The 24,082-nt window shown below is 36.7% G+C and overlaps 4 protein-coding genes across 4 annotated transcripts; 1 reads left to right on the forward strand and 3 right to left on the reverse strand.

Moving 5' to 3' along the window:
• Window positions 4,833-10,519, forward strand: LOC18793991 (U3 small nucleolar RNA-associated protein 4). The gene is made up of 11 exons (XM_007226942.2): window positions 4,833-5,105; window positions 5,252-5,395; window positions 5,558-5,855; window positions 5,974-6,037; window positions 6,148-6,261; window positions 6,384-6,546; window positions 7,229-7,382; window positions 7,555-8,162; window positions 8,920-9,101; window positions 9,240-9,500; window positions 10,024-10,519. The coding sequence occupies exons 1-11, from the start codon at window positions 4,944-4,946 to the stop codon at window positions 10,319-10,321; spliced, it is 2,448 nt and encodes an 815-aa protein (XP_007227004.1). The 5' UTR covers window positions 4,833-4,943; the 3' UTR covers window positions 10,322-10,519.
• Window positions 11,209-13,533, reverse strand: LOC18793347. Its single transcript, XM_007227469.2, has 4 exons — window positions 12,640-13,533; window positions 12,461-12,547; window positions 12,292-12,367; window positions 11,209-12,150 (listed from the first exon to the last, which is right to left on the reverse strand). The coding sequence occupies exons 1-4, from the start codon at window positions 12,997-12,999 to the stop codon at window positions 12,122-12,124; spliced, it is 552 nt and encodes a 183-aa protein (XP_007227531.2). The 5' UTR covers window positions 13,000-13,533; the 3' UTR covers window positions 11,209-12,121.
• On the reverse strand, window positions 16,564-20,128 carry LOC18793868 (putative nucleobase-ascorbate transporter 10). Its single transcript, XM_020557410.1, has 14 exons — window positions 19,645-20,128; window positions 19,396-19,493; window positions 19,104-19,280; window positions 18,912-19,012; window positions 18,706-18,781; window positions 18,536-18,595; window positions 18,251-18,435; window positions 18,045-18,141; window positions 17,811-17,897; window positions 17,641-17,699; window positions 17,412-17,503; window positions 17,247-17,324; window positions 16,980-17,128; window positions 16,564-16,883 (listed from the first exon to the last, which is right to left on the reverse strand). Exons 1-14 carry the CDS (start codon window positions 20,126-20,128, stop codon window positions 16,665-16,667), a joined length of 1,962 nt encoding a protein of 653 aa, XP_020412999.1. The 3' UTR covers window positions 16,564-16,664.
• LOC109946838 (trichohyalin-like) lies at window positions 20,663-23,331 on the reverse strand. The gene is made up of 2 exons (XM_020555820.1): window positions 22,316-23,331; window positions 20,663-21,019 (listed from the first exon to the last, which is right to left on the reverse strand). Exons 1-2 carry the CDS (start codon window positions 23,226-23,228, stop codon window positions 20,910-20,912), a joined length of 1,023 nt encoding a protein of 340 aa, XP_020411409.1. The 5' UTR covers window positions 23,229-23,331; the 3' UTR covers window positions 20,663-20,909.

The raw sequence follows: 24,082 nt of genomic DNA on the forward strand, positions 1-24,082 counted from the left end.
AATCTCTAAAAACAGTAAGGGTTGGATCACCACCCACATCCCAAAGCCCCATCACACAAAAAAACCTGGCACGAGAGGAATAGAGATTGCAACCAACAGCCTTAGTTGCCTAAAACTGTGTCCAATACCGAAGATCCTAGAATGCACAAAAGCCATACGGTCCAAGAAACAACCTAGACGCCAATCATATGTAAACCCCCAGCATGCACCACCAACACCTCGCGATGCCTCCCCTGTCGCAACCCTCACCACCAAACCACTAGAGAACTAGAGACCTAACCAAGAAGGTCGATGCACACCAATAAATTTTGGGATTCTTTAAATTTTTTTAGGGATACTTTTAAAAGCGCTTTTACTGTGTCAACCAAACACTCAACAAAATATCAAAAGCGCTTTTATGTAGTGTAAAAGCATTTTTAAATGTGACATCGAAACGAAAAACTGCTTCTTTATATAAGCGCTTATGTCATAAGCGTTACTGACATAAGCGCTTCGAAAAGAAGCACTCCTAAATGAGCCCTAATATGAGATTGCTTAATTCCATATTTTGAAAGTAATCAAAGAGAACATGAATTTGGACCTTCCTAATCACAAGGTTTGTGAACCCAATTGATGAAACATTAGTAGTTTCAAAAATTATTGGAGGAATCAAGATCTGAAAAATAAATTTTTTATTCATAAGATTTTCACCATAAAGGAGAGAAGGAAGTGACTTATATAATTTCCCTGCACCACAATTGACACTCAATCTATAAGTGGCACAAAACTTCAAATAAATGCTAGTCAATATGTTAAATCTTTTCGAGTTTTTGTACCAACATGGAATGTAAGAGGGAAATCTCTTCATACTAGTCTAAATATTGACGATTTTCTTCAGGTTAATAGTGAATCAGACATATATATCTTGGGTTTTGAAGAAATTATCTATTCAAATGCTGAAAATGTGCTAATTCTACAAGATAATGAACATGCAACAAAATGGCTTCTTTACTCAATCAATCAATCCCTGAACAAATCACCAGACAAGTCTTCAAAAAAGCAAAGCCGATGGTTCACTATTTTCCTCGAAGCTTACCCTTCAAATGTTTAGTAAAACTTTAAAAACTAAGAGCAAAATGAGGTTGAAGAGTTGCAATGGCAATTTTGAACCAGATAAAGATGGATCAAATGTTTTTTATACATTGAAAATTGTAATGGCGTCTACTAGCAACCATTTAAAGTACACCCTTATAGCTGGTAAGCAAATGGTGGTAATTTTTGTTACCATTTGAGCAAGGAAGTAGTATATACAATTTGTTAGCCACTTAAGAATCTCTTGCATAAGTCGTGGGATTATGGAATGCCTTGGAAACAAGGGATGTATTTTTGTAAGTTTTTATTCCATTAGACAAAATTTTGTTTTGTATGCAGTCATTTGGCATTTGGTTAGAAAGAGGGTGACGAGCTCAGGAAAAATTTGGTTGTGTTAGAGATATTTAAAAGAAAAAAGTAGTTTGTACATATTCTTGTATTGCAAAACAGTTGCAATTCCTTTTCTCATATTGTATCCAACCTTGTATATACTACAGGGTACATGATTAAATTGGCATATCCGTGCTCACAAAACACACCAAGGTAGGCCCATATCAAACCCGATTAATCTATATGGATATAGGAACTTTGCCTCACAACTGGATGATGATTAAGTAGTTTAGGTCTAAATTCATTAGTATATTAAACCAGTTAAAGGAAGAAAAATAATGAAATATCTAGATTTTTTATGATATTGACAATAAAATCATAATATGATGATTATTGGATGCATGATCAATGTTTCACAGATGATTAATGACATGATATAACAATGAGTAATTGGACAATGATGATTAAAGAGTTTATTTTTAATTAATGGGTATGTTAAATCAATAAATGAAGAAATAGGACAAAAAACATCTAGGGTTTCACATCTGATGCTCAAGGTTTAATTCTTCAAAAGTCATGTAATTCTACATCATGGATCAACCATTAATGGGCCTTTAGATGACCATGTTTGAACCTCGCTCACATGTAAAACAAAACCTATCATCAATCGTGCCACACCCTTAAACAAAAACCTAACTTCATTGCATATCACATTCTCATTATTCTTCTTATGATGTTATCACACCTTTATCATAATTCCTTTACTCTGACTCTGAGAGGCACTTGTGTTGGTTTGAGTTTTTTTGTTAAAATATAAATCCAAAATGGAAAAAGGAGTTACCATCACGCTTCAGATGAAAATGACCATTGACAGATGTTATATTTAAGTGAAACCGTTTGGCCGGAATAAGTTTTTAATCTAACGGGCGCCGTTGTATTATGTTGGTGCACAATGTATGAATTAAGCAAACTTAGGTCGACCATCCAAGACCTTCAGCCTTAGGATATAAGAGTGGCTACACCCTAAAAGCATATTAGGGCACGTACCTTATTGGACAATTAAGTTAGAAATTTAAAATTGGGTTTTTTATAGCAATGGTCCCTGAACTATACCCGTAGTTACATTTTGGTCAGTTAACTCCAAAAAGAGCTGCAGAGGTCCCCCAATTATGTATGGTATTGCATTACTAGTCCCTTTCGTCAAGTCTGTTTATTTTTCCGTTAAATCCATGGGTAAACTTGGAAATTCATTCCAAATATTTATAAAAAAGAAATAAAAGAAATAAATAAATAAGGGTTATTTGTAGTAATGGTCCCTTAACTATACTTGGAGTTACATTTTGGTCACTCAACTCTAAAAAATAATTACAAAGGTCACTCAATTAGGTGTTATGTTGCACTATTAGTCTCTACCGTTACTTGATTATTCAAATAACCCTTTAAAACTTGGCAAGTTACCAAACTTGATTATTCAAACTTATAGTATATACCACTATCAATTTATTTATTTATTATTAATTTATAATTATTGACAATAAAATTATATGATGACAATCATTGGATGTAGGATCAAAATCTTGCATCCGATGATTAACCAAATATTGTAACGATAAGTAACCGGATGATGATTAAGTGGTTTAGTTTTAGATTAACTAGTATGTTAAATCAGTTACAGGAAGAGAAAGAACAAAATATCTTAATTCTATGATATTGACAACAAAATTATTGGATGTAAGATCAAGGTTTCACATTCAATGATTAATCGAATGACATAACGATAAGTAATCAACTGATGAATTAATTAAAGGAAGAAATAGAACGAAATACCATATTTAAAAGCTGAGTGAGGCTGTTACAGATATGGTTAACCAATCATATGATATTGACAATAAAAACATTGTATGATAACTATTGGATGTAGAATCAGGGTTTCACATCCGATGATTAAATCGAATGATATGACAATAACTAATCAGATAATGATTAAGGAGTTGAGTAATAAATTATTTAGTATGTTAAACTAGTTAAAAGAAGTAGAAAAAACTATCAATGTCTAGAGCTGAGTGAGGCTACTACATATAAGATGATTTGTACTTAAGCAAGTGTAAGCAAAGCTCGTGAGTTGTACTAAAGCACGACTTGATTCGTTTGTATACCGAACTTTTGAGTATATGGTTGGCTCAACTCAATTTGTTTGTGAATAAATGGGAGCTTAAAATTGGATATATTGAATGATACTTGAAAAATGACACATAATAACATAATATGTCTTAGAGCAATGTATATTTTTTAAAAGATACATTGGTCTTCAATTAGAAGAAGGAAAAAAAACAATGAATTTTTTAAAATACTTTAGATCTAACCAAATGACTGATTCGAACGTGAACTAAACTCGAGCTATCTCAATAAATGATATGAGTTTCATATGAGCTTTACAATCAAAGATGAAATTCGACTCCTTTATTCAATGAGGCTAATATTTTATTTGAACTCAACATTTATTTTACAAACCAAACTTGAACAAGTAAAAAATGAAAACATAAGAACACCTTGAACTGTGTTGAGTCAATTTTGCAACCTAATGAATAGTAAGGCCTCGTTTGGTTCACATAACGAATTTGAGGGAAAATCATTTCCCATGTCATTTTCCAAGGGATGGGAAATTGAAGATTCCTTTCCCACGTTTGGTAATGCTAGGAAAGTAACCAGGAGATATCATTTTATTTCCTTTCCCATGTTTGTTTTGAGTAAGAATGGAAAACAAAGTTTGTATAAATTTTCAATTATGCCCATATTAAATCAAATAAAAAAATGCATTTAATGATAGATTGTAATTTAAAATTGTTAATAGGGACAAAATGATCATGAAAAATATTTATTTAATATTGGCTCATTTTCCCAAACTTTTTCATGAGGAGGGAAAACAAAACCCAAGTTGGGAGGATGACTTCACTTTCCCCCTTACTTTCTCATCGGACAGGCAACGATTTCCCATGTCTGAACTTATCAAACATGGGAAAGCAATTGATTTCTCATCCACAAGTCTCCTTTCCCATGAACCAAACAGGATCTAAAGGCTCGTTTGAGAGTGATTCTAGATAGGTGAGAATCAATTTTATAACCCCATGTGCTTCTTCATATAATCATTTTTAGTGATTTTAAGTGATTAAGGGTTCATGTGCTTCTCCATAAAAGTGATTATTGACTTATTCACAATCACTCCCAAATGAGCACTAAAACTTTTTATGGCTTATCAGGTTGGAAAATTTGAAACCACATGAGGCCTTCCGTAATCAACACATGTCAAGTGGGCCGCTGGCTTCAGTCATTAAATGGGCCTTTAGAACCTGAGATTGGCCTATAACATAATACACACGGGCCGGTCCGAACCCGGTTCAGATTTACAAGAAGACCTATGCCATGCGGCGCTTAAACCCTCGAACAAAACCTAACCTCATTACCTCCATCGCTTCTCTTTCTCCTTCTGATGCTCACACGTCCATCACACTCCTTGTAGGGCTTTCCGACGTTAGCCTCAGACGATGTTTGAAGCTTATAGGACCAGCTCAATCGATTGGAAGCCATCTCCAGTAGTAGCCCTAGCCACCAGTGTCGACGACTCTCAAGTCGCCGCAGCTCGTGAAGACGGCTCGCTCGAGATTTGGCTCGTCTCTCCCGGCGCCGTCGGCTGGCACTGTCAGCTGGTACAATACCTACTACGAGTTTTTTTTTTTTTCTAAAATAAATATTGTTTTTGAATTGATTATCAATCAATTATTAGTTATTAGCTTGGCTGAACTCGAAGGTTGATAGGTTTGAAATATCAATGTTTGATTTGTTTTGTGCTTAGACGATTCATGGTGACCCTGAATCAAGAGCCTCGTCGCTTATTTGGTGTCGTGCTGGCTCGAATGGCTTGCCTTGTGGTCGGTTATTCTCGTCGAGCATCAACGGTTCGGTTTCACAGTGGGATCTTTTCCATTTGAAGCAGAAGGTAAGCTTTTATGTTTGTTATGAAGCCAGTATGAACGTTTGCATTGTTTAGCTTCTAAGCCGTACCTTATGCAATAATCGATGAACATTTACAGTTATTCATAGCTTTAACAAACGTTTATGATGCTTTTTCCATTGTATTAATTTTGGTTTTCATTTGCAGACTGTGTTGGATTCTATTGGGGTCTCAATCTGGCAAATGGCTGTTGCACCGTGTAGTAATGATACCGAATCTAAGTCCCACCCTGCTGGAAATGGCTTTATAAAAGCTAATAGTATCGACCTGGATGATCCTGAAACCAGTGATAGCGAAGACGATTCCGACTCAGAGGAAACTAATGAGCAATCAGTTGTTGAGTACCCGCGTGTGGCATTAGCTTGTGATGATGGTTGTGTGCGAATTTACAGTATTACTGACACTGATGAGTTTGTTTACACTAAATCGTTGCCTAGGGTCGGTGGTGAGAATCTACTCCTCTTGGTCGTTTTAGCTTGTTGAATTTTTTGCTTTTGCGCACTGATTCTTTCTTTCGTTTGTAAGTTTTTATTTAGAGCTTTTTATCATGTTGTATTTTTCAGGACGTGTTTTGAGTGTGGCATGGAGTCCTGATGCTAAATTTATATATTCAGGGAGTAGTGATGGGTATGTATGAACTGACCGTACTTGTTGCGAACCTCAATAAATCATAATGTGTTATACTATTGTCCTTTCTATAATGCATATGATGATTTTCATTTTTTCCCCTTGTGCAGGATTATAAGATGCTGGGATGCTAAATTGGGCCATGAAATCTACAGGATTACCGTTGGACTTGGAGGTCTGGGTAGTGGACCTGAACTGTGCGTGTGGTCTTTACTTTCCCTTAGGTAAAAAAGAGCTGGGTCTTTATAATTTCCCGCAGCTATTAATTTTTCAGTTCTTTGTCTGCATCCATTTGTGTTTAGCTGCTGAACCACCCTTCTGAAATCAAGTTCTTTGTTTTCACCAGGTGTGGGAACCTTGTAAGTGCAGACAGTACTGGAAGTGTTCAGTTTTGGGACAGTCAGCATGGTACTCTATTGCAGGTGCATTCTTACCACAAAGGTGATGTGAATGCTCTAGCAGCCGCTCCCAGCCACAATAGGGTGTTTTCTGCTGGTTCTGATGGTCAGGTACAGGATATTGTTTGATGACAAATATCATTGGTAGTTCTGGGTCTTCATTCTGCTATTTGTTCTAGGAAATTCAAATTTGGTATATATCTCTAGGATGTGAGGGAATGATGAATCAATTCAGTTGTAGGTAACAGGCTAACAGTTTAGCATAGCAATAAGTTAGTAACCAATACAGGACATAACGAGCCTGCAATTTATTTTTGTATTGCGTTCATCTCTTTTTATTATATGGCGTGGTATTTAAACCATGCATCTTATGTTGCGTATAATGCCAGTAGACCCTTTGATGCTGTAATTGGATATTATTCATTCATTTCTGATTCTAATGAGTTGAGATTCTGTGATGTTAGAAACTTATGATTAGTAACAATAACCCAGTTTCTTAATTTTCTTTAACATCTTGAACTAATTGAATGAAAATTGATGGAAATTGGAAGACTTCAAAATCACTTATGATAGAATAGTTATTGGGGTCAAGATTGAAGTTTTTAGCATAGTAATGCTATTTAAATATCATATCATAAAGTTTTTATATATTCATGTTCGTATTCCTTTATGATTGAGACACACTATTTTTGAATGGTTGTTTTCAAGTTGCTAATTTACCAAGGAATATGTGCTTGTCCAACTTGACGGACCAGCTACTATAACATCAACACCGCACTATTTTCTTGGGCAGGTTATTCTTTATAAGCTTTCTAGTGAGACAGCGGAATCTAGTGATGACAAGTCTTCTTCTAATGTGATGAAGAAATGGATCTATGTTGGTCTTGTAAAAGCTCATACACATGATATTAGGGCGTTGACTGTGGCTGTACCAATCAGCAGAGAAGGTTTGCCCATACCTTATGCATTTATTTCGTACTCTGCTTTGTTGTTACTATTATTTTTATGTTGTCCTTTTCACAAAAAATTGAGGTTTATTTTTGTCTATTAATTGATATACTTTTATTTATATGTCTTAACTGTTTCAGTTCTTAAATTGAACTGTTATGTAACTCGCAGATCCTTTGCCAGATGAAGGTATAAAAAGAGCCCGTCGAGACCGCCATAGGGAAAAGCCTGCGGAGTTTAGTTATCATAAATGGGCACATTTGGGTGTTCCCATGCTTATCTCTGCTGGTGATGATACAAAGCTGATCGCCTACCCAGTTAAGGAGTTCACACAGTTCTCTCCTCATGATATCTGCCCAGCACCTCAGAGAGTATCAATTCAACTGGCGCTTAATACATCATTCAATCAAACATCGTTGCTTCTTGTTCAAGCTTCTAGTTGGTTAGATATCATGTGTGTACGTACAAAAAGTGGTGCCTTTTCTGATATGGCTCGTGGCCCTTCAGTGGGCCTAGCCTCAACGGATCTTCTGGCTAGAGTCAAGTGTAAGGCATCTCGGAAGATCATTTGCAGCACAATTTCTAATACAGGGGTGCTTTTTGCTTATTCTGACCATGCGAAACCTAGCCTATTTGAATTGAAGAAGTGTAAAGTTGGCAAAAGTGCATTGACTGTTAATAGAAGACCACTTCCTCAGAAACTACCGTTTGCCCATTCCATGGTTTTTAGTTTTGATTCTTCTCGCTTGATCATAGCAGGACATGATAGAAGAATATACGTAAGCTATCCCCTTTTTGTTGCTCTGTTTAATCTATTGTTTCATTATTTTAGTTCATTCCCCTTACATTTTATGATGCTCCTTCATTGAAGAAAAACTTTTTGGGGGGTTTGACTATAACGTGCTCATTTTCTTGGTGACTAGCGTGAATTTCAGAAGGTGCCACATCCATTGCGTCTGCCCTGGATTTGGCAATAACCTTGTAGATAAACTTACTTCCTCACTAGACTGATAGGTTGCTTGTTTTGAGGTTTAGAGCTTGATTAAATTTTAACTCATGGATTTATCTGTAATTGCCAAGGCCTATTTGCTTTTTTTTTTTTCCTTTTCATAGAAGTATGGGGAACATTTTTTGCAACTTTGCGTTTGTGGTGTCAGTTGACAACTATAATTAATTGGTGTTTGCAACATGTTGTGGATATTTGCATGGATTTCTTAAGTTTTAATTCTTGCTTTCTGTTCTTTATACTCAATATTGAAATTGTATATGTACATTAATTCACTTCTGAAAAAAGAATTCTGATTTTTAGGCAGTGCTTAATCTTTGAGCCTTTGAAGCAAAATTATCAGCATCCACTTAACTCTTAGGTGAGGCTATTAGCAATTCCAAAGAGCTTGATCATTCAGACTCTTGAGACATGATTTGCCATTAAAAATTAGCAAAAATATTGATTGGGCACATTCTTTGTAGTAAAAACCTGTGTTCATCACCTAAATGTTCTGGCTTCCGTTGCTTGACTTATTTTAAATGCTGCAGGTAGTGGATGTGAGCCGAGCAGAACTAGTACACAGGTTTACCCCTTGCCGTGAGTTGCATGATCAAGAATTACCACCTAGTGAGCCTCCTATAACAAAAATGTTTACCAGTTCTGATGGGCAGTGGTTGGCTGCCATCAACTGCTTTGGAGATATTTATGTATTCAATCTGGAGATACAGAGGTATGAAACTAAACTAGAATCCTTTTTTCCTCGCCGGCCCGTCATTAATTATACATTCTTTCTTGTTATTTATAAATATTTTACTGAGACTTGGGCCAATTTTCTATTCTAACTCTTTTTTTTATTCTTGTAAAACAGGCAGCACTGGTTCATTTCAAGACTAGATAGTGCCTCTGTGACGGCTGGTGGATTTTCTCCACAAAACAACAATGTGCTTGTAATCACAACCTCCTCAAATCAGGTATATGCATTGGATGTTGAGGAAAGGACACTGGGAGACTGGTCGAAGCAGCATACGAATGTTCTGCCGAAGAGATTCCAAGAATTTCCAGGCGAGGTTATTGGGATGTCGTTCCCACCCTCCACAAGTTCATCTTCTGTTATTGTTTACAGTTCCAGGTGCGCTCCTTTTTCCTTCCTTGTGTGGATGAGGTGTGATTTGTGTGGATTTATATTAAAGAGCTTAGAACCTTGGAAGTTACTAATATGAACAAATCAAATGAGAATCCCTTGTTTCAATGTGGGGCTTAAAACCTTGGAAGTTGCTAATATGAACAAATCGAATGAGAATCCCTTGCTTTGAATCCTAGTCCAGCTTAGGCATTAGACTTACATTCCGAGGGTATTACGAACAAACTGCATTTTCCATTTCTGCAATTCAATCCTGGAGTTACATGTAGGAATAGTATGTCATGTCACTATTGATATGGAGGCTGAGCCATATATGCCTGCAAGGGCATGGCATTGGGGTGCCATACCATTCCATGACCAATTCAAATTTTTAACTGTGTTATGACTTGTGGCTGAGTCTTGTGTGCCCCTTCAGTTTTGCAATCTGCTTAGGAAGTTCTGCAGTGTAGAGTCTTTTTCGGGGATATCAGTTTATATGATATATCTAATTCAGGGTTTTCTTATGCTTTAGGGCAATGTGCTGGATTGACTTTGGGGTGCCCATTGATCGAGATGATGAAAGTGACAGGCCAAACGGACTGCAAAGTAATTCCATTAACGGGAAGAGACTAAAACGTAAATTGACAGACAGTCAAGCTAAGAGTAAACTTATTGCTAGGAAGAATTTTGAATTTTATGCTTTCACAAATCCAGCTTTATTTGTGGGACATCTTTCCAAAAGTTCTATTTTGATGATAGACAAACCCTGGATGGAAGTGGTTAAATCTTTCGACACTGCGCCTGTACACAGACATGTTTTCGGGACATAATAATGTCATAGAGGGTTTGGCCTTTTTGGGGAGATCAAACGTAGGGGGGCTAAAGCATGTTGTGTAACTGTATTCTTCGAAATTTTCCTGTTGACCAGTTAAAAGTAGTTTGTCTTCCAATTCTTTTAGATTTCTGTATTTCATGTGTACGCCTTCTTATAGCAATATGATTTTTGATCTTTTGGATTTATGACAATCTATACACACTCCAAAGCTGTATATGAATCCATTCTGGGAGCGAGACGATGTGCTGTGTTCCAACCGAATCAAATTTGAAGAATGTGGAAGCTGACTTTTCATGAAGAATACAGTGTACATTTCACATTTTTATGGTACTCCAATCATAAAGAAAAGAGGGCTTTTATTAGTGGTTGACGTTATATCTATCAATATTTTGTTTATATAAAAAATGTCAACTCTTGTTCTTATGTCATAAGGGGCAAATAGTTCAACTGATGTCGGCCAAAGTCTCCACCGCATGCAGACTGCACAGAATTAAAAATATATATATATATAAAAAAACCACAATTTCATGAAGTAAAATTCGAGCTCAAAAAAATTCTAATGGTGCCAACGTGCTACCTTGAGTGAAAATAGCAATTTAAGAAAATCCAAGTTCAGTCTCAGATTTTCATATTGGTTCTGTAACCTGTTTGCCAAGCATTAATTAGAGATAATTGATGTATCTTACAGTTTTGGGAATCTTCTATTAACTGTATTTGATAATTTTATCATATGAAATAAGCAGTACAAGGAATGAAGATCCATCATCCACCAGACAGGGAGCTAGGTGCTCTCATCATTTTTTTTTCAATAAATAAAAAAAATCTAAGTTCCTTTCCAAGATATGGAGTGCTAAATTTGAGGATAAAAATCATTAAAGATGGAAATCCCCAAAACAAATTGAATAATTGCACCAATATAATTTATGGATCATATGCTTGGTGGGTAGCTATCAAAGGGTGGTGGGGTGCCTCTTTTGGTTGAAAATGAAGCTTACCTTTTGGTTCCTTCCATCACAGAAATTGTCTTTTTTCTAACCCTAAACCCAAAAGTACCCTCCTAAAGTTGTTGCAAGCTAGGCTGGCAGGCTGAACAAGAAGAAGAAGAAGAAGAAGAAGAGGAAGAATAAAGTTGGGTCATTTATTGCTCTTTGGCTTTGGCTTTGGCCTTGGAATGCTTAATCATGGTGGGTGGGTGGGTGCAAATGGTTATCTGCTTATAGATGGAAAATGCTTCATCACTCTGCTCTTGAGAGGACCACAAATTCTTTCCATAATAAGCTTTACTCTGTTTCCTTCAGCCTTCTTCACCTAAGCTCTGTGATCCTCCTGGTTGTCAAACGTTTCCATTTATATGTAACATAGTATCATAATTTTATTTTATTTTTAAAAGCAAAATACTTTACAGGTCAGTGGTTTTCTGAATTTTATGTTTTTTTTGTGTTTTTTTTTTTGGCACTATTTCGTTATTTTATTCTAGGCATGTAGGAATGTAAAGAAGACATTATTACGTGACTGTTGTTGAAGACAATTTGACAAGAAGAAAACCGGAGGCTGAAAATTTATGAATATTTTATGTGCCTCGGGTTGTTTCCCACTGCGTTGACAAGAAGAAATAAAATGGATTTGATTGGAAAGAAATACAGTAAAAAAAAAAAAGGTAAGGAACAAGATCTTTGGAGATCTAATTGCCTTTATCTTTTACATTGTTCCTCCAATCTCTTTCTAGTTTCTTCCCAACTGTGGCAGCAGACGGAAATAGTTGGATGCTATCATCTGCATATATATTATATATATCTCACTCCCAGCTTCCTTCTTGGAAATCACCTGTGCCAAAACAAAACAGGACATAAAGTTAGGTACTTTCTATTTGGTCAGTAAAATTAGGTACCTGGAACAGTCGAACTCTTGTTTCCTTCTAGGAGTTTGAGTCAAAATAGAACTCATTTATTCAAACAAAGGATTCACCTGGTTTTTGTGAAGCTGGACTTTTGGCTAGAGATGACTTCAAGAAACCAAAATGCTGCAGCAATGCAGATTTCCCCTGTAAGAAATGAAAATTGGCACCACATTCATGAGAGGACTGTATAAAATAATACAGAATTAGGGGGGAAAAGAAAACAGAATTGGGGGGGACCTTCATATGTGTTGCAGAGAAACCCTCAGAGTAACCCAATACATTCTGCATTGAAGATTCATCCTTGGAGAGAGTGCTCAACTTTTTCTGTAAAAATAAGAACCCATTTATGTAAATACACAAATATGAGTATTAATGCATATAACTATATGTATCAGTGCATGTTTCTATGAATTTGCCTTAGAGTAGTTGAGGACTGGGGAGCTAGCAGTGTCATCAAGATGCTGTTCTCTGCCACTTTCTTTGCCTTTCTTCTTGCTCTTCTTTCCCAATTTGGAACCCCAAGAAACAGAAAAAGAGCATCCATTTTCATACAAGCAGTCTTCATCTAAATCATGGTAATGGGGAGGTCCAGAAGAAGCATCAGAAACCATTGACAGGTCCTCTTCTTCTTCCTCCTCCACTTCTGTTTTTGCTCCCTCGTAATCAGCAATGCCCCCAGCTCTCTGGAACTGACTTTGAGAGAAATAGGACTGATCTAGGTAATGCGTCCACCCAGATTCACAACCACTATTGCATTGTGATGGTGATATATTCATCTCCACCCTCCTTGACCAATCAACCTACAACAATGATGAAAGAGAGTGAGATTTTGCAGTGCAATTAGCTGCTCTGGCACCTTCCCTTTCTTTCTCTCTATGTTATTGTTGTTGATGTTGCTGTTGTTTATATAAATACAAGTTAGAGGGAGAAAAAAACCAAACAAATCACATTCAAATCCTAGACTACATTTGTCCTTTGCTCTATCTTTTGGCCTTGTTATTTTATCTCTTTGTGGATGAATCAAATTTGCCAGTTGGCTTTGTGTGTGTGGGGGGAGAGAGAGAGAGAGAGGAAACAGTAGCATTTGGTAATTGTTGTGATAAGGAAAATGGTGTCACTTTTTGTGTACAATTTTAGCAATAAACAGCTTGTTTGTACTTTTTTAATAAACACAGATGATAAATCTTGCCATTTACTTCTTCTTTCTTTTTTTTCTCCCTTTCTGCCCCCTATACCTATTGCCTATAACTTCCTTCCTACCCACCACTCTATGAGGTTGAAGAAATAATTAAGCAAATGAAATACTAACCACTTTCTTAAATATAATTTTTCCTTGTTTTTTACCCTGTTTTGGTGTCCAAGACTCCTCCATGCTTCAATTTATTAGCATGACAAACCAAAGTTGGGAGATAGTATCCTGAAAAAGATGAGTAAGAGACTGAAAGAACTTGTCCTGAAATGGTCTTTGTCTTTGATAGGGAATCCAGAAAAGAGAGGAAATCCCATAACAAATGAGATTGAATTAAACAATTTCCTGCTGACCCCATGTTGGTTTGGAAGTCACTTAAATCAGTCAACAGTCTTCTTTATATAAACATATCCTCAACTCTTTTGGTTCTTGACCACATTTCTTTTGGAGACCTTGGTCTTCAAAGACGTCTACATTGAGGTAGACATAGATGCCTCACAATAATTCATCATGACTTTGAAAAAAAAAAAACAGAAAAAAAGAAGCCTAAAATTGAATATATGCTAAATTTGCTTGGCGACAAAACCCTTTTCTCTATGTATAATGGAGCTAAAAAATAATGTCAGACCACAACAGAAAATCAATTATATGTCACTACCTGTACTGAATCTTCCATTTCCCACCCTGGCATAAACCTCAGTTGAGATCATCATTTTGTGAATGTCTTTTTTTCTGCTGTAAAAATTGCCTTCTGAAATATATTTTCACATGGGAAATGTGAGTTTTGAATTAAACACAATATTTGGGATTTTATATGAAGAAAAAACAAAGATAAGGGTTGGCAAATTTGGAAAATTGAGACCCCTTTTATCATGGGAAATTAAAGCCAGTGGCAATCAATGATTATGAATTGTGACACTTTAGAAGTATCACGAGGGCTGATGTGTGTATCTTTGTCTCACTAACACCAGTGGCAAAATTCTGTAACTTTGATGAGCACATGCCTCTTTTTATTGCTTGTGGACCTCAGCTAGTTTCTCATCCACAATTTATGTACCACAACTCAAATGTATACATACACCAAGTGGACTTTTGGCGTTTTTGCTCTGTTTTATAGGGTCCAATTCCTTTTCCTCCTCAAAAAATTTCCATGTACTTATGCTAGGTGAACAAGATTGATGAGACAGTAACTTTGATTTTCTTCTTGCCAACTAGACTTGATTAGATTAACCCATGTTTGTCAACGGGTTCATAGTTAAGTGTTAAGAGCATTTATCTGCAAATTAGTAGTCTCATATTCGAACCCCAATGACATCTCTCCTTTCCCTTTCAATTTCCAAACTTTGACAAAAGAAAAAGAAAAAGAAGATTGCCATGTTTACTTTTGTACATATCAACAGAACCAGACCTTAATTTTGTTGGCTCATTGAGCACCATGCAAATAGTAAGGTATGGGCTCTGTTTCCCTGCAAGCTTGAGCTTGCAAATTAACATGGTCCCCTACAATGGATGAAAAGGTCAAACAATGCCAGTTGCCAGTAGCTAGCTATATAGGCCACTCTGTGATTGTATAAATATCGGGCAACCGGCCTATACATATATATATATATATATATATATCTTTCTCACAATTCAAACACTTCCAGAAACTCTCCTTCCCTCTAAAAAGAAAACTTCACTTTCTTTCACTTTCATGGCCTAAAAACACAACATCACAGGTCTGCATCAAGAAAATGAAAGTCAAATCCCCCTCCCTCTTGAGTTTTGTCTTCTGAAGAAAAACTGAGAATGGTAACAAAACCGCCCATCCCTTCTCCGCCCTTTTTGACCAAAACCATTTAGATATATGGGTTCCACTAATTTAATTTGGCTTCACTAATGATTATGAATGTTCTACTTTTAATTGCTGGTTCACATTTGCAAATGTGTGTAGCTTGTGACCAAAAATATATGTCACATCCCACGTATCCACATGAGCTCTGAGCAGTTTACGCGAATAATTTCAAGAAAACAAAAACCATGTTTGAGGGACCATGAACTTGTCTTTGGGAACCAGTGGGGACAGAGGACACAACTGATTGCAAGTTCCAAACAAACCACTTTGGCCTTTGCGTGTCATCAAAACAAAACCATCTCATCTTAGTGGTATACCGTATATGTATGTATGTATATATTTTATATAAGTGATATTGGAGAAAGTGAAATTAACGTAAGATCTTGAATAATACATGAACTACAAATTCCTTACGTATATGCACTATATATTTGCATGTGTGGAACCTATCAGCCGGTTTTGATCTGCTGACAAACCTCTTTTCTTAACTTTTTATCTCTGCATGCTGTGAGCCATTTGCTCTGCTTTGTGTTTTTTCTGCTTCATATCAGAGATTTGGTTTGTCATTCTTCTGATTAGCCACGTGCTCTAAAAACTGTCACCCAAATTGCACAATCATGTGTTATGTGGATAACAGCTAGACCCCGATCCAAGTTTTAGCCTTGTGCTTTTACCTGAGTGGTTGGTACTTTTCGTGAAACTGGGGTTAAAAAATTTCTTCTTCCCCAATGACTAAAATTCACAATTGTGTGTCTTAAGTTATTCAACCACAGATCCAATAATTCGTTGAATGATTTAGTTTTGGATAAGAATTTAGCATACAATTTTGTTCCTTGTGTCAAGTGCTTTTATGAAAGATATGAATATCATATGAGAAAACTAGACCTCGATTTAGTTTTGACAAAGATTCAATCTTTAAACTAATATGAAAGGTATATACGTTGGTTAAGTCAGTTGGTCGGACAGTGTGTTTGTTTCCTTGCATTCAAATTCAAAAATCTTTTTTATAAATTAAATTAATTTAAAATAATTTAGATTTTCGTCAGTATTCAAAAAACCAATAAAAAAGAAAACAACACCACAAAAGGCCTAGAAAAGACCCTTCCATCCACCTAACATTAATTGTCCCTCAAGTATCAATCCTGATAACCTTGCAACTTGCCAAGTCCTGCCATCTGAGACAGACCAGCTCAGCAAGATTGCATGTCAAATTCTCAATTGCTTAAGCTCCTGCTACAACCAAGACATGAAAAAACTAGTGACTGCAAGGCAGAGTTCTGCTTAATGACAGTTGAATTAATAGTATCAAAAGTGCTTAACAAACTAAATAATTAAGTTTTAAAATTTGATTACAAAACTAAGCAGGTGTTTCAGTGCTTTTCCACTTTGCTTTTGTTTCAAGCAGTGGTTTTGGAGATTCAAAGGGCTGGGAAAAACTTGTCCAATCTGCACGGCAGCGCGTAGAATTCATCATTTCTAACATCAGAACGGTATAAGCTGAACTTCTCCCACCAGTTTAAACCGCTGTCTTTTCTCGATGCATCGTTTTCACGAGACAGAGAGTTATCCAATATTACACCAACCAAAGCAGCTACTGTTGTGTGTGACATGAAGATGACATTTACTATGTCCTCAAACTGAAAGTAATTGAACGAAAAAAGTTTAAGGCCAATTGTGGAGTTTGCAGCTAAGACTAAAATAAAATTGAAGGACACTCGGTTAAAAAATCTCACCCATCTTGGACCACCGTGATCATGGCCAGACCTATATTCTCTGAAGTATTGTGGTACTGAAACTCCCATGAAGAAAGAGAATCCCAATATAAATTTTGTTCTGAAACTGTTCAGGTTACAAAATTGGAGAAAACCAAGGCCTGCAGAAGCTGCAAGAGACATCATAAAAGACCACTGTTAATTATAAAGCATTAGAAACATGTTTCTTGTTTTTGTTGCTTGACAGTAAAAAAAAAAAAATTCCAATCAAATTTTAGAGAGATGTACCAACGTAGCCAAATAAGACACAATAAAGAGCTGCTATGATTGGTACAGGAATTGAAGCGAAAAGTGCTCCGATTTTTCCTGGTCAAGAACACCATGAGACACCATTTAGAGTGTATATCAAGTGTTAAATTAATGTGCAAATGTATTGAAAAGTTTGCAGCATACCAAATACAGAGAAGAAAATCATGAAAAAGGCTGATATTTGGATAACTCTACGACTTCCAACTCTTGTCAATGCCAATAGGCCAGCATTTTCCCTATGCAGCATATTTGAAGTGAGCAATTAGAAGATCAAATCAGCATTTTACACATGTATAAATACATAGTCTGCAAGGTAAATTTCATTGATTTTTTTCCCACACACAGACAGAGACATTAGGTTTGAGTTCATTACACTGATGCAGTAGTGCCAGTTGGAGAACCAAACATCCCATTTAGTAACACTCCTACACCCTGAAATTCAAAATAATAAAGATGAAGAAAAAAAAGTCTAAATTTGACAATGGAGCAAAAATGCCAATAGAATCAACAAGAGTCACAATTCTGAAGGAAAAATGCACTTACCAGCCAGCCAACGCCGCGGCTAATGACAGAAGGTGGTACAGGTGTGGCACTCCCATATCTTGCTGTAGCATAAAATGTACCAGAGGACTGCAAATTTTGACAGATTTTGATTGCATTTTACTAAACATTATATAGAAAATAAGCTGCAATTGCATGCCAAATTCAATGTTGTTATCAAATTCTTTGTAAAATTGTAAGCTTTTCTAAAAAACTTGGGAGAATAGAGATGTGAACCTCGAAGAGAGAAACAAAAGAAGCAGCAATCATTGCAAAAGCTTCTCCTGCATTAAAAGTAGGGCTCCCCCATTGAAAAGGATACGGAATATATATCCTGCATATTCAAGACAAAACAAGAGGACAAAAAATCCACTGTTTTCAAAATACTCATGAAACGAAAGGAATTACATGTTGATAATTGCAGTTTGCACACAAAAGCTCACCAGGGAGCTGCACTAATAAGGCCAGAACGATCGGTGCGGCAACTGATCTGAGTGTTTTCTGGTGTGTTGTTATACACACCACTTGAGGTTAGAATTTGTGCAAACAACCATACAATTGCAACAGAGAACAGCACTGAAAATCTGCCACAGATTTGCCTCTTTGTATGTATAAAACGAGAAAGATACTGCAAAACATTCAAGTACCTAGAATATTACTTGGTGCTACGAAAAAATACTCAAGGAAAAAGGACTTTTAAAATCAATAGTAACCAATTGAGGACTTGCCTGTGAGACGAAAACCACGATGATCAACTCTGGAAGCCCAAGTTCAACACATCTGGCCAACTAGAAAGAGAAAAGAATTTGAAGGGGAAAAAAACAGAGTTGGATACTGATAAGACTTAATCAACATTAAATAGGAGCCAATTAAGAATGGAGGATCAAGAGATCTTTACCAGAGGGAAACCAAGCTGAGAGAGCCCAAGTCCAGCAAAAGTTATGAATGGGACAACAGAAAGAGGGCTAAGAAACCTAAACCAGTACATAAAGAAACTTAGGTCACAATTCACAAAGTATCAAACATCTCTAGCACTAATTTGAGAAGTTTATAAATGACTTGCATCCATCCAAAAGTCCAACTCTTCTGATCAAAATGACTAACCTGACAGCAATTCTCCACAAGCCTAGGAAACCCATAATCATCTGAAAACTGGCAGTGATGATTAGAGCGCCTTGTATACCTCGCATAGTCTCCGAAAATTTCTGGAAGAAGATTCATTCAAAAGATCAAATCAAGGAAGAGAGATAGGATATTAATATTTCAACAAAAGAAAAAATTAAGTTAAAGCCTAACCTCATGAGGGTCTGTGGTTGCCTTGTATCTACTGGCTAGGATTATTGAAGTTGTGGGGATTACATATGTATATGAACCCACCACCACTGAGGGAAGCCGGGTTCCGAACAGAGATTGCATGAATGTGTTCAACCCTGAAACAAAGAGCATGGTTTGCACCACCCTAGCCTTCTCAATCTGTAGAGAGAAAAGACTGAACCAATTAATAAATCTAATTAATGGAAATATCAACAAAGCAGAACCCACCAAAAAAAAAAAAAGAGTTGTGAAAAATTAGCAATTAAATCCTTACATCACCTCCACCCATTTGAGGAACAAGCAGACTTGGAATGAAGACTGTAATACCAAGAGTCAAAAGGTAATGCTGGAAACCCAATATCACAGCTTCAGCTGCAAAACCATGAAAGTTTTAAATTTGCATACCTTGAAGATTAAAATTTAAAGAACTTGCCTATTGAAATAAAACAAATTTTTATAAAAAAAAAAACCTATTTAAGATTATGATTAAGAGTATAATAATCAGAGAGAATGGTATACTAACGCCACGGAGGAGGACTGTTAACACAGTACTGAACACCAGGCAGCTGCTCTTTTACTGGGTATGGCTGCAACTCCTCTGTCTTCTCCGCCTTCTTGTTTCCACCACCATTATTGTTATTGTTACCGCCACTGCCGCCTCCGCCTCCGCGGCCACCACCATTACTGTTGTTATTGTTACCGCTGCCACGGCCGCCACCATTACTGTCGTTATTGTTCCCACCGCCACGGCTGCCATCATTACTGTCATTGTCGTTACCACCACCACGGCCGCCACCATTATTGTGGTTGTCATTGCCGCCTCCACGGCCACCACCATTATTGTTATTGTTGTTGCCGCCTCCACGGCCACCGCCATTATTGTTATTGTTGTTACCGCCTCCACGTCCACCACCGTTATTGCTATTGTTACCGCCACCGCCACCACCGTTATTGCTATTGTTACCGCTGCTGTTATTGTTACCGCCACCGCCGCCCGATTGAGCCATGTTCTTGCTAGCTCAGGGACGTTTACAGAGAAAGGTGGAGAATCAAAGAGAGGTTAGAGTGCTGGGGAGAGAGCTAAATGACAAATATTTTTATTGCGCGGCAAATAACTTGTTGTAAATGGACCGTTACGAATTTTAATTAACCAATATCAATTTGAAGATATGTAATCTATATGATATTAATCAATTTCAATAAATTAGTAATTAGTATTGGTTAGACAAAGTTTCAAATTCAGATTTTGTTTACGAGCTTAAACTAAAAATGATCTATTCCAACGGGAAAATGAATCAAATAGCTTGATTTCATTGAGATGATACTGAGTAGCTATAAGATTAATTTTCATTGAATGCTAATTATGGTCTCCAGTTTCTTACATAATTCGAAAATAATTCCTGCTTTAATCAGCATAAAGCAGTAATTATAGAATCATTGAATATCATAACAATAACAGGTGAATAAAGTTGGTTTTTATTTTTGAAAAAATATGCAAATAATTTTCACAGCGGGAGAAAACGACCAGCAATGACGACAAGTCGGGCAACAAGCAATCGATCACTCCAACATGGGTTTAGAACGAGACATGCAGAATGATGAAAGTCATTAAATATTCTACACATTTTGATAACAGAGCATCAACATCCTTTATACATCAAGTTTCAATGCCCAAATCACGATTAGGTGCATCAAGCACATCAAGTAAAAATATCCGAATTTTGATCTGATTCATGATCAAACGGAAACATGCATATTTTCCGGTGCATCTTTACAAGTCAACATCAACTATAAACACTTCGGTTCGTGTCTGCTTAGCCACCATCGTCCTGGATTATTCCTGCTCATACCTCCAGCGAATTTCAGTGACCTTGCATTCGAAGACGTTCCAGTTTGACCTGCAGAGCAATCAGGGAAAAAGAATTTTATTGATGCGAATGACAACATAGCAGTTTCCAACCTTACAACTTGAAGGTGCAGGTGGATGCATCAGATAAAGAGAGCTGATTGCAGTACCCCTTGATATACTCGTGGTTTACCAAGTATGCTCTCTTCACATACTTTTCTATACATTTCATTTATTTGGAACTTCTGACCAAACGAGAGAAAAAGAGATGAATGATTTTTGGTAAATTCCTTCTTCTGATATGTATATATATTGTTCTGACAAGTATTACTATTTTAAATTCATTCAACCCGACAGGAAATATTTGTACCTCATTCCCAAAGCTGAAAGGATACCAAAGCAATGTGCATTTTGGAAAAGTATGTTCATAAAAGAGGAAATGGTAGCATACCATGAGTTGTTGACTGCTAAACTCCTCATGGTTCATCGGATAAAACCTTATTGGAACATGAAAGTACTCCAACTAACAACAGATTCCTTTATCTATTGTTAACACGAAAATTATCAATCGTAGAGGTATCTTACATTTCCAACAACTTATAGCTTCTATCTGTCAAAAGGGCTGGTTGCCAATAATTTTAACCTTTTAAATCCTAGTTTAATCTTCTTTGTTCATAAATTCCTCTAATCACCAATCGCAGCTGCTGTCATACAACTCAACTCATATTTCTGACTTTCAGTACCATACCTCCTAGCCTAGACCTCCACAAAATATTGTCTCCCCCAAATCCTTTCATCCAGCATTTTGCATAAACATTTCTAATCTGCAATTTAACCTTTACCTCATCCAAGACAACAAATTGAAAAGAGATTTTAAATCAAGCTATGATGTAACAACATAACCATAAAATTTTGCACGTCCTATGCCTATATTTCCCCTCTGGTGAGTTACAAGTATACCTGCTAAACCTGATACTGACCTTCAAAATCATATGTGCACCACTAAGACTATCAATATCTACCATTCCTAACGATAGCCCACATCCATTGACACAAAAACTACCTTTCCCCTCAGGCATTGTTATTTAAAAATGCTCTAATTCATAAATGGGGAGCTACATTATGATTTAGGAGCATATCCAAACCTTTTTGCAAATTGATATGAAGAAAACTGCATCACAATTCACAGTTAACACACTTATTATTCAAAGGCATGTTACTTCATTGCTCTATATTATCTATCCAAAATCTGTTGTTAATTGCTCATTTAATAAGATAAAACTGTAACATCCATAGCTAGCAAGTAAATATACTACTAATTGCATTGCTTAAACAAAGAGATTCTCACCAGAAATAACATCATTGCGCTCCAAGCTTTGTTGAACTCCACTGCCATTGTCATCAGCAACTTCTCCTTTCTTAACCCAAACCCTCCCAGCATAACCTCTCTGTTTCTGCATATCACAGCGACCAGGCCTCTCATAATAACCCCTAATTCCTCCATTACCACGGCGATCAACTATTCTTGGTCTCTTCAACTTATCATCCCCTTTTCCAGTCTCCCCATTCACCGATAAATCCCTAAATTTCGGCACAATCTCCGCAGTCGGAAGCACATTCTCGCTCTTTGCCCTAATTTCGATTTCAGGTCTCTTTTCTTCCTTCCCTGTCGCCTGATTGTCTCCCTTCTCGCAACTCGCTTGAGGCGCGTCTACTATACATTCCTTCTCATTCACTTCCCCCTTCTCTGCCCTAACATTCTTCTTATTCTTCGACTTTTTCTTCTTCCATAACTTCTTCTCCTCTGGTTCCTCGTTTTTCTTCCCCTCCAGCTCAGCACCCTCGCACTCCGAAACAGTCCGATTAACCGGCCCAAACTTTGTCCGACCACTGCGATTCCAAGGCTTGAAATCGGCTTCGGTTTTCTGTACGACGGGTTGCTTTTTCCCCTCCAGCTCAGCACCCTCGCGCTCCGAAACACTCCTCCGATCCACCGGCCGAAACTGTGTCTGATTACCGCGATCCGTAGGTCTGGAATCGGTTCGGGCTTTCAGAACGACGGCGTTTTGCTTCTGTTGCTTTCCCTGCTCTTCTCGGAGCTTTTGCTGTCGGAGCTCCTCTTCTTCTTGTTCCTTCTCCTTTCGTTGTCGTTCCTCCTCATCTCTTTGTCGTTCCTTCTCTTTGAGCCAGCGCTCTTTGAGCTCAAGAATGGTGACGTAGTTGGTGGGTACAGACGAGGGCTTCTTGTTGGTGCGCTCCATTTGAACACTCACAAAAGCAAATTTTTCGCTCCACAGTCCACTTGAGATTTCAATGAGGAAGTATCAGAGACAAAACAAAGCCTCTTTTCCTTTTTCTTTCTTTAATAAAAAAAAATAAAACATAAAACTTGAGGAAGAAGCTAGAGAACTCAAATTATTGGCATCTCAATAAAATTTAGTTACGCAAATGGAAACACAAAAAAGCTAAATGGCAATGCAATGGCCGGATTTGTTTTTGGTAATATAAATGGTATTTTTTTAATTACAGAATGTATCATGTGAGATATTATTACTTATAATTTGTAGAATGAAGAGGTGATACTTAAACATGCACTTTATGAACACGTTGTCTACATCTTTTCAATCTTAGGATTAAAGGATAATTGTAAACGATGTGTCTATTAAGGTGCATGTTTAAGTGCCGTCGATTCTTACTAAAGCTCAAGAAAGATACTATTGTTGTGTTTTGTTTAGATTAAAATTTGATTTCTATGGTCTAAGAATCCATATAAGATACTCTTTTGTAATTTCTTTATAAATTTAAGAAGAAGAAAAATAGAGAAGGGAAGTGAGGTATTCACGTCTAATTCACTTTTTTTAATATATAAATTTATTAATATTTAATAAACTTTATTATTTAATTGGGCATTGGATTCCTCGTCAGCCGTTTAGTAGTGGATTACTAGACTAATCATTACTGATTAACTATGTATCTTTGATGAGTCATTTACATTTTTCTAAAAACTTTCAGGTCATATCAATAATGAGGACCAATAAATGACATGAGTCTTACAAACAAAACAACGTCGTAATTAGTTGGATCATGTGAACTTTTTTTCCTGAATTCATTGATT

Source organism: Prunus persica, chromosome G1 (genome assembly GCF_000346465.2).
Source record: "Prunus persica cultivar Lovell chromosome G1, Prunus_persica_NCBIv2, whole genome shotgun sequence".
Classification (NCBI taxonomy): domain Eukaryota; kingdom Viridiplantae; phylum Streptophyta; class Magnoliopsida; order Rosales; family Rosaceae; genus Prunus; species Prunus persica.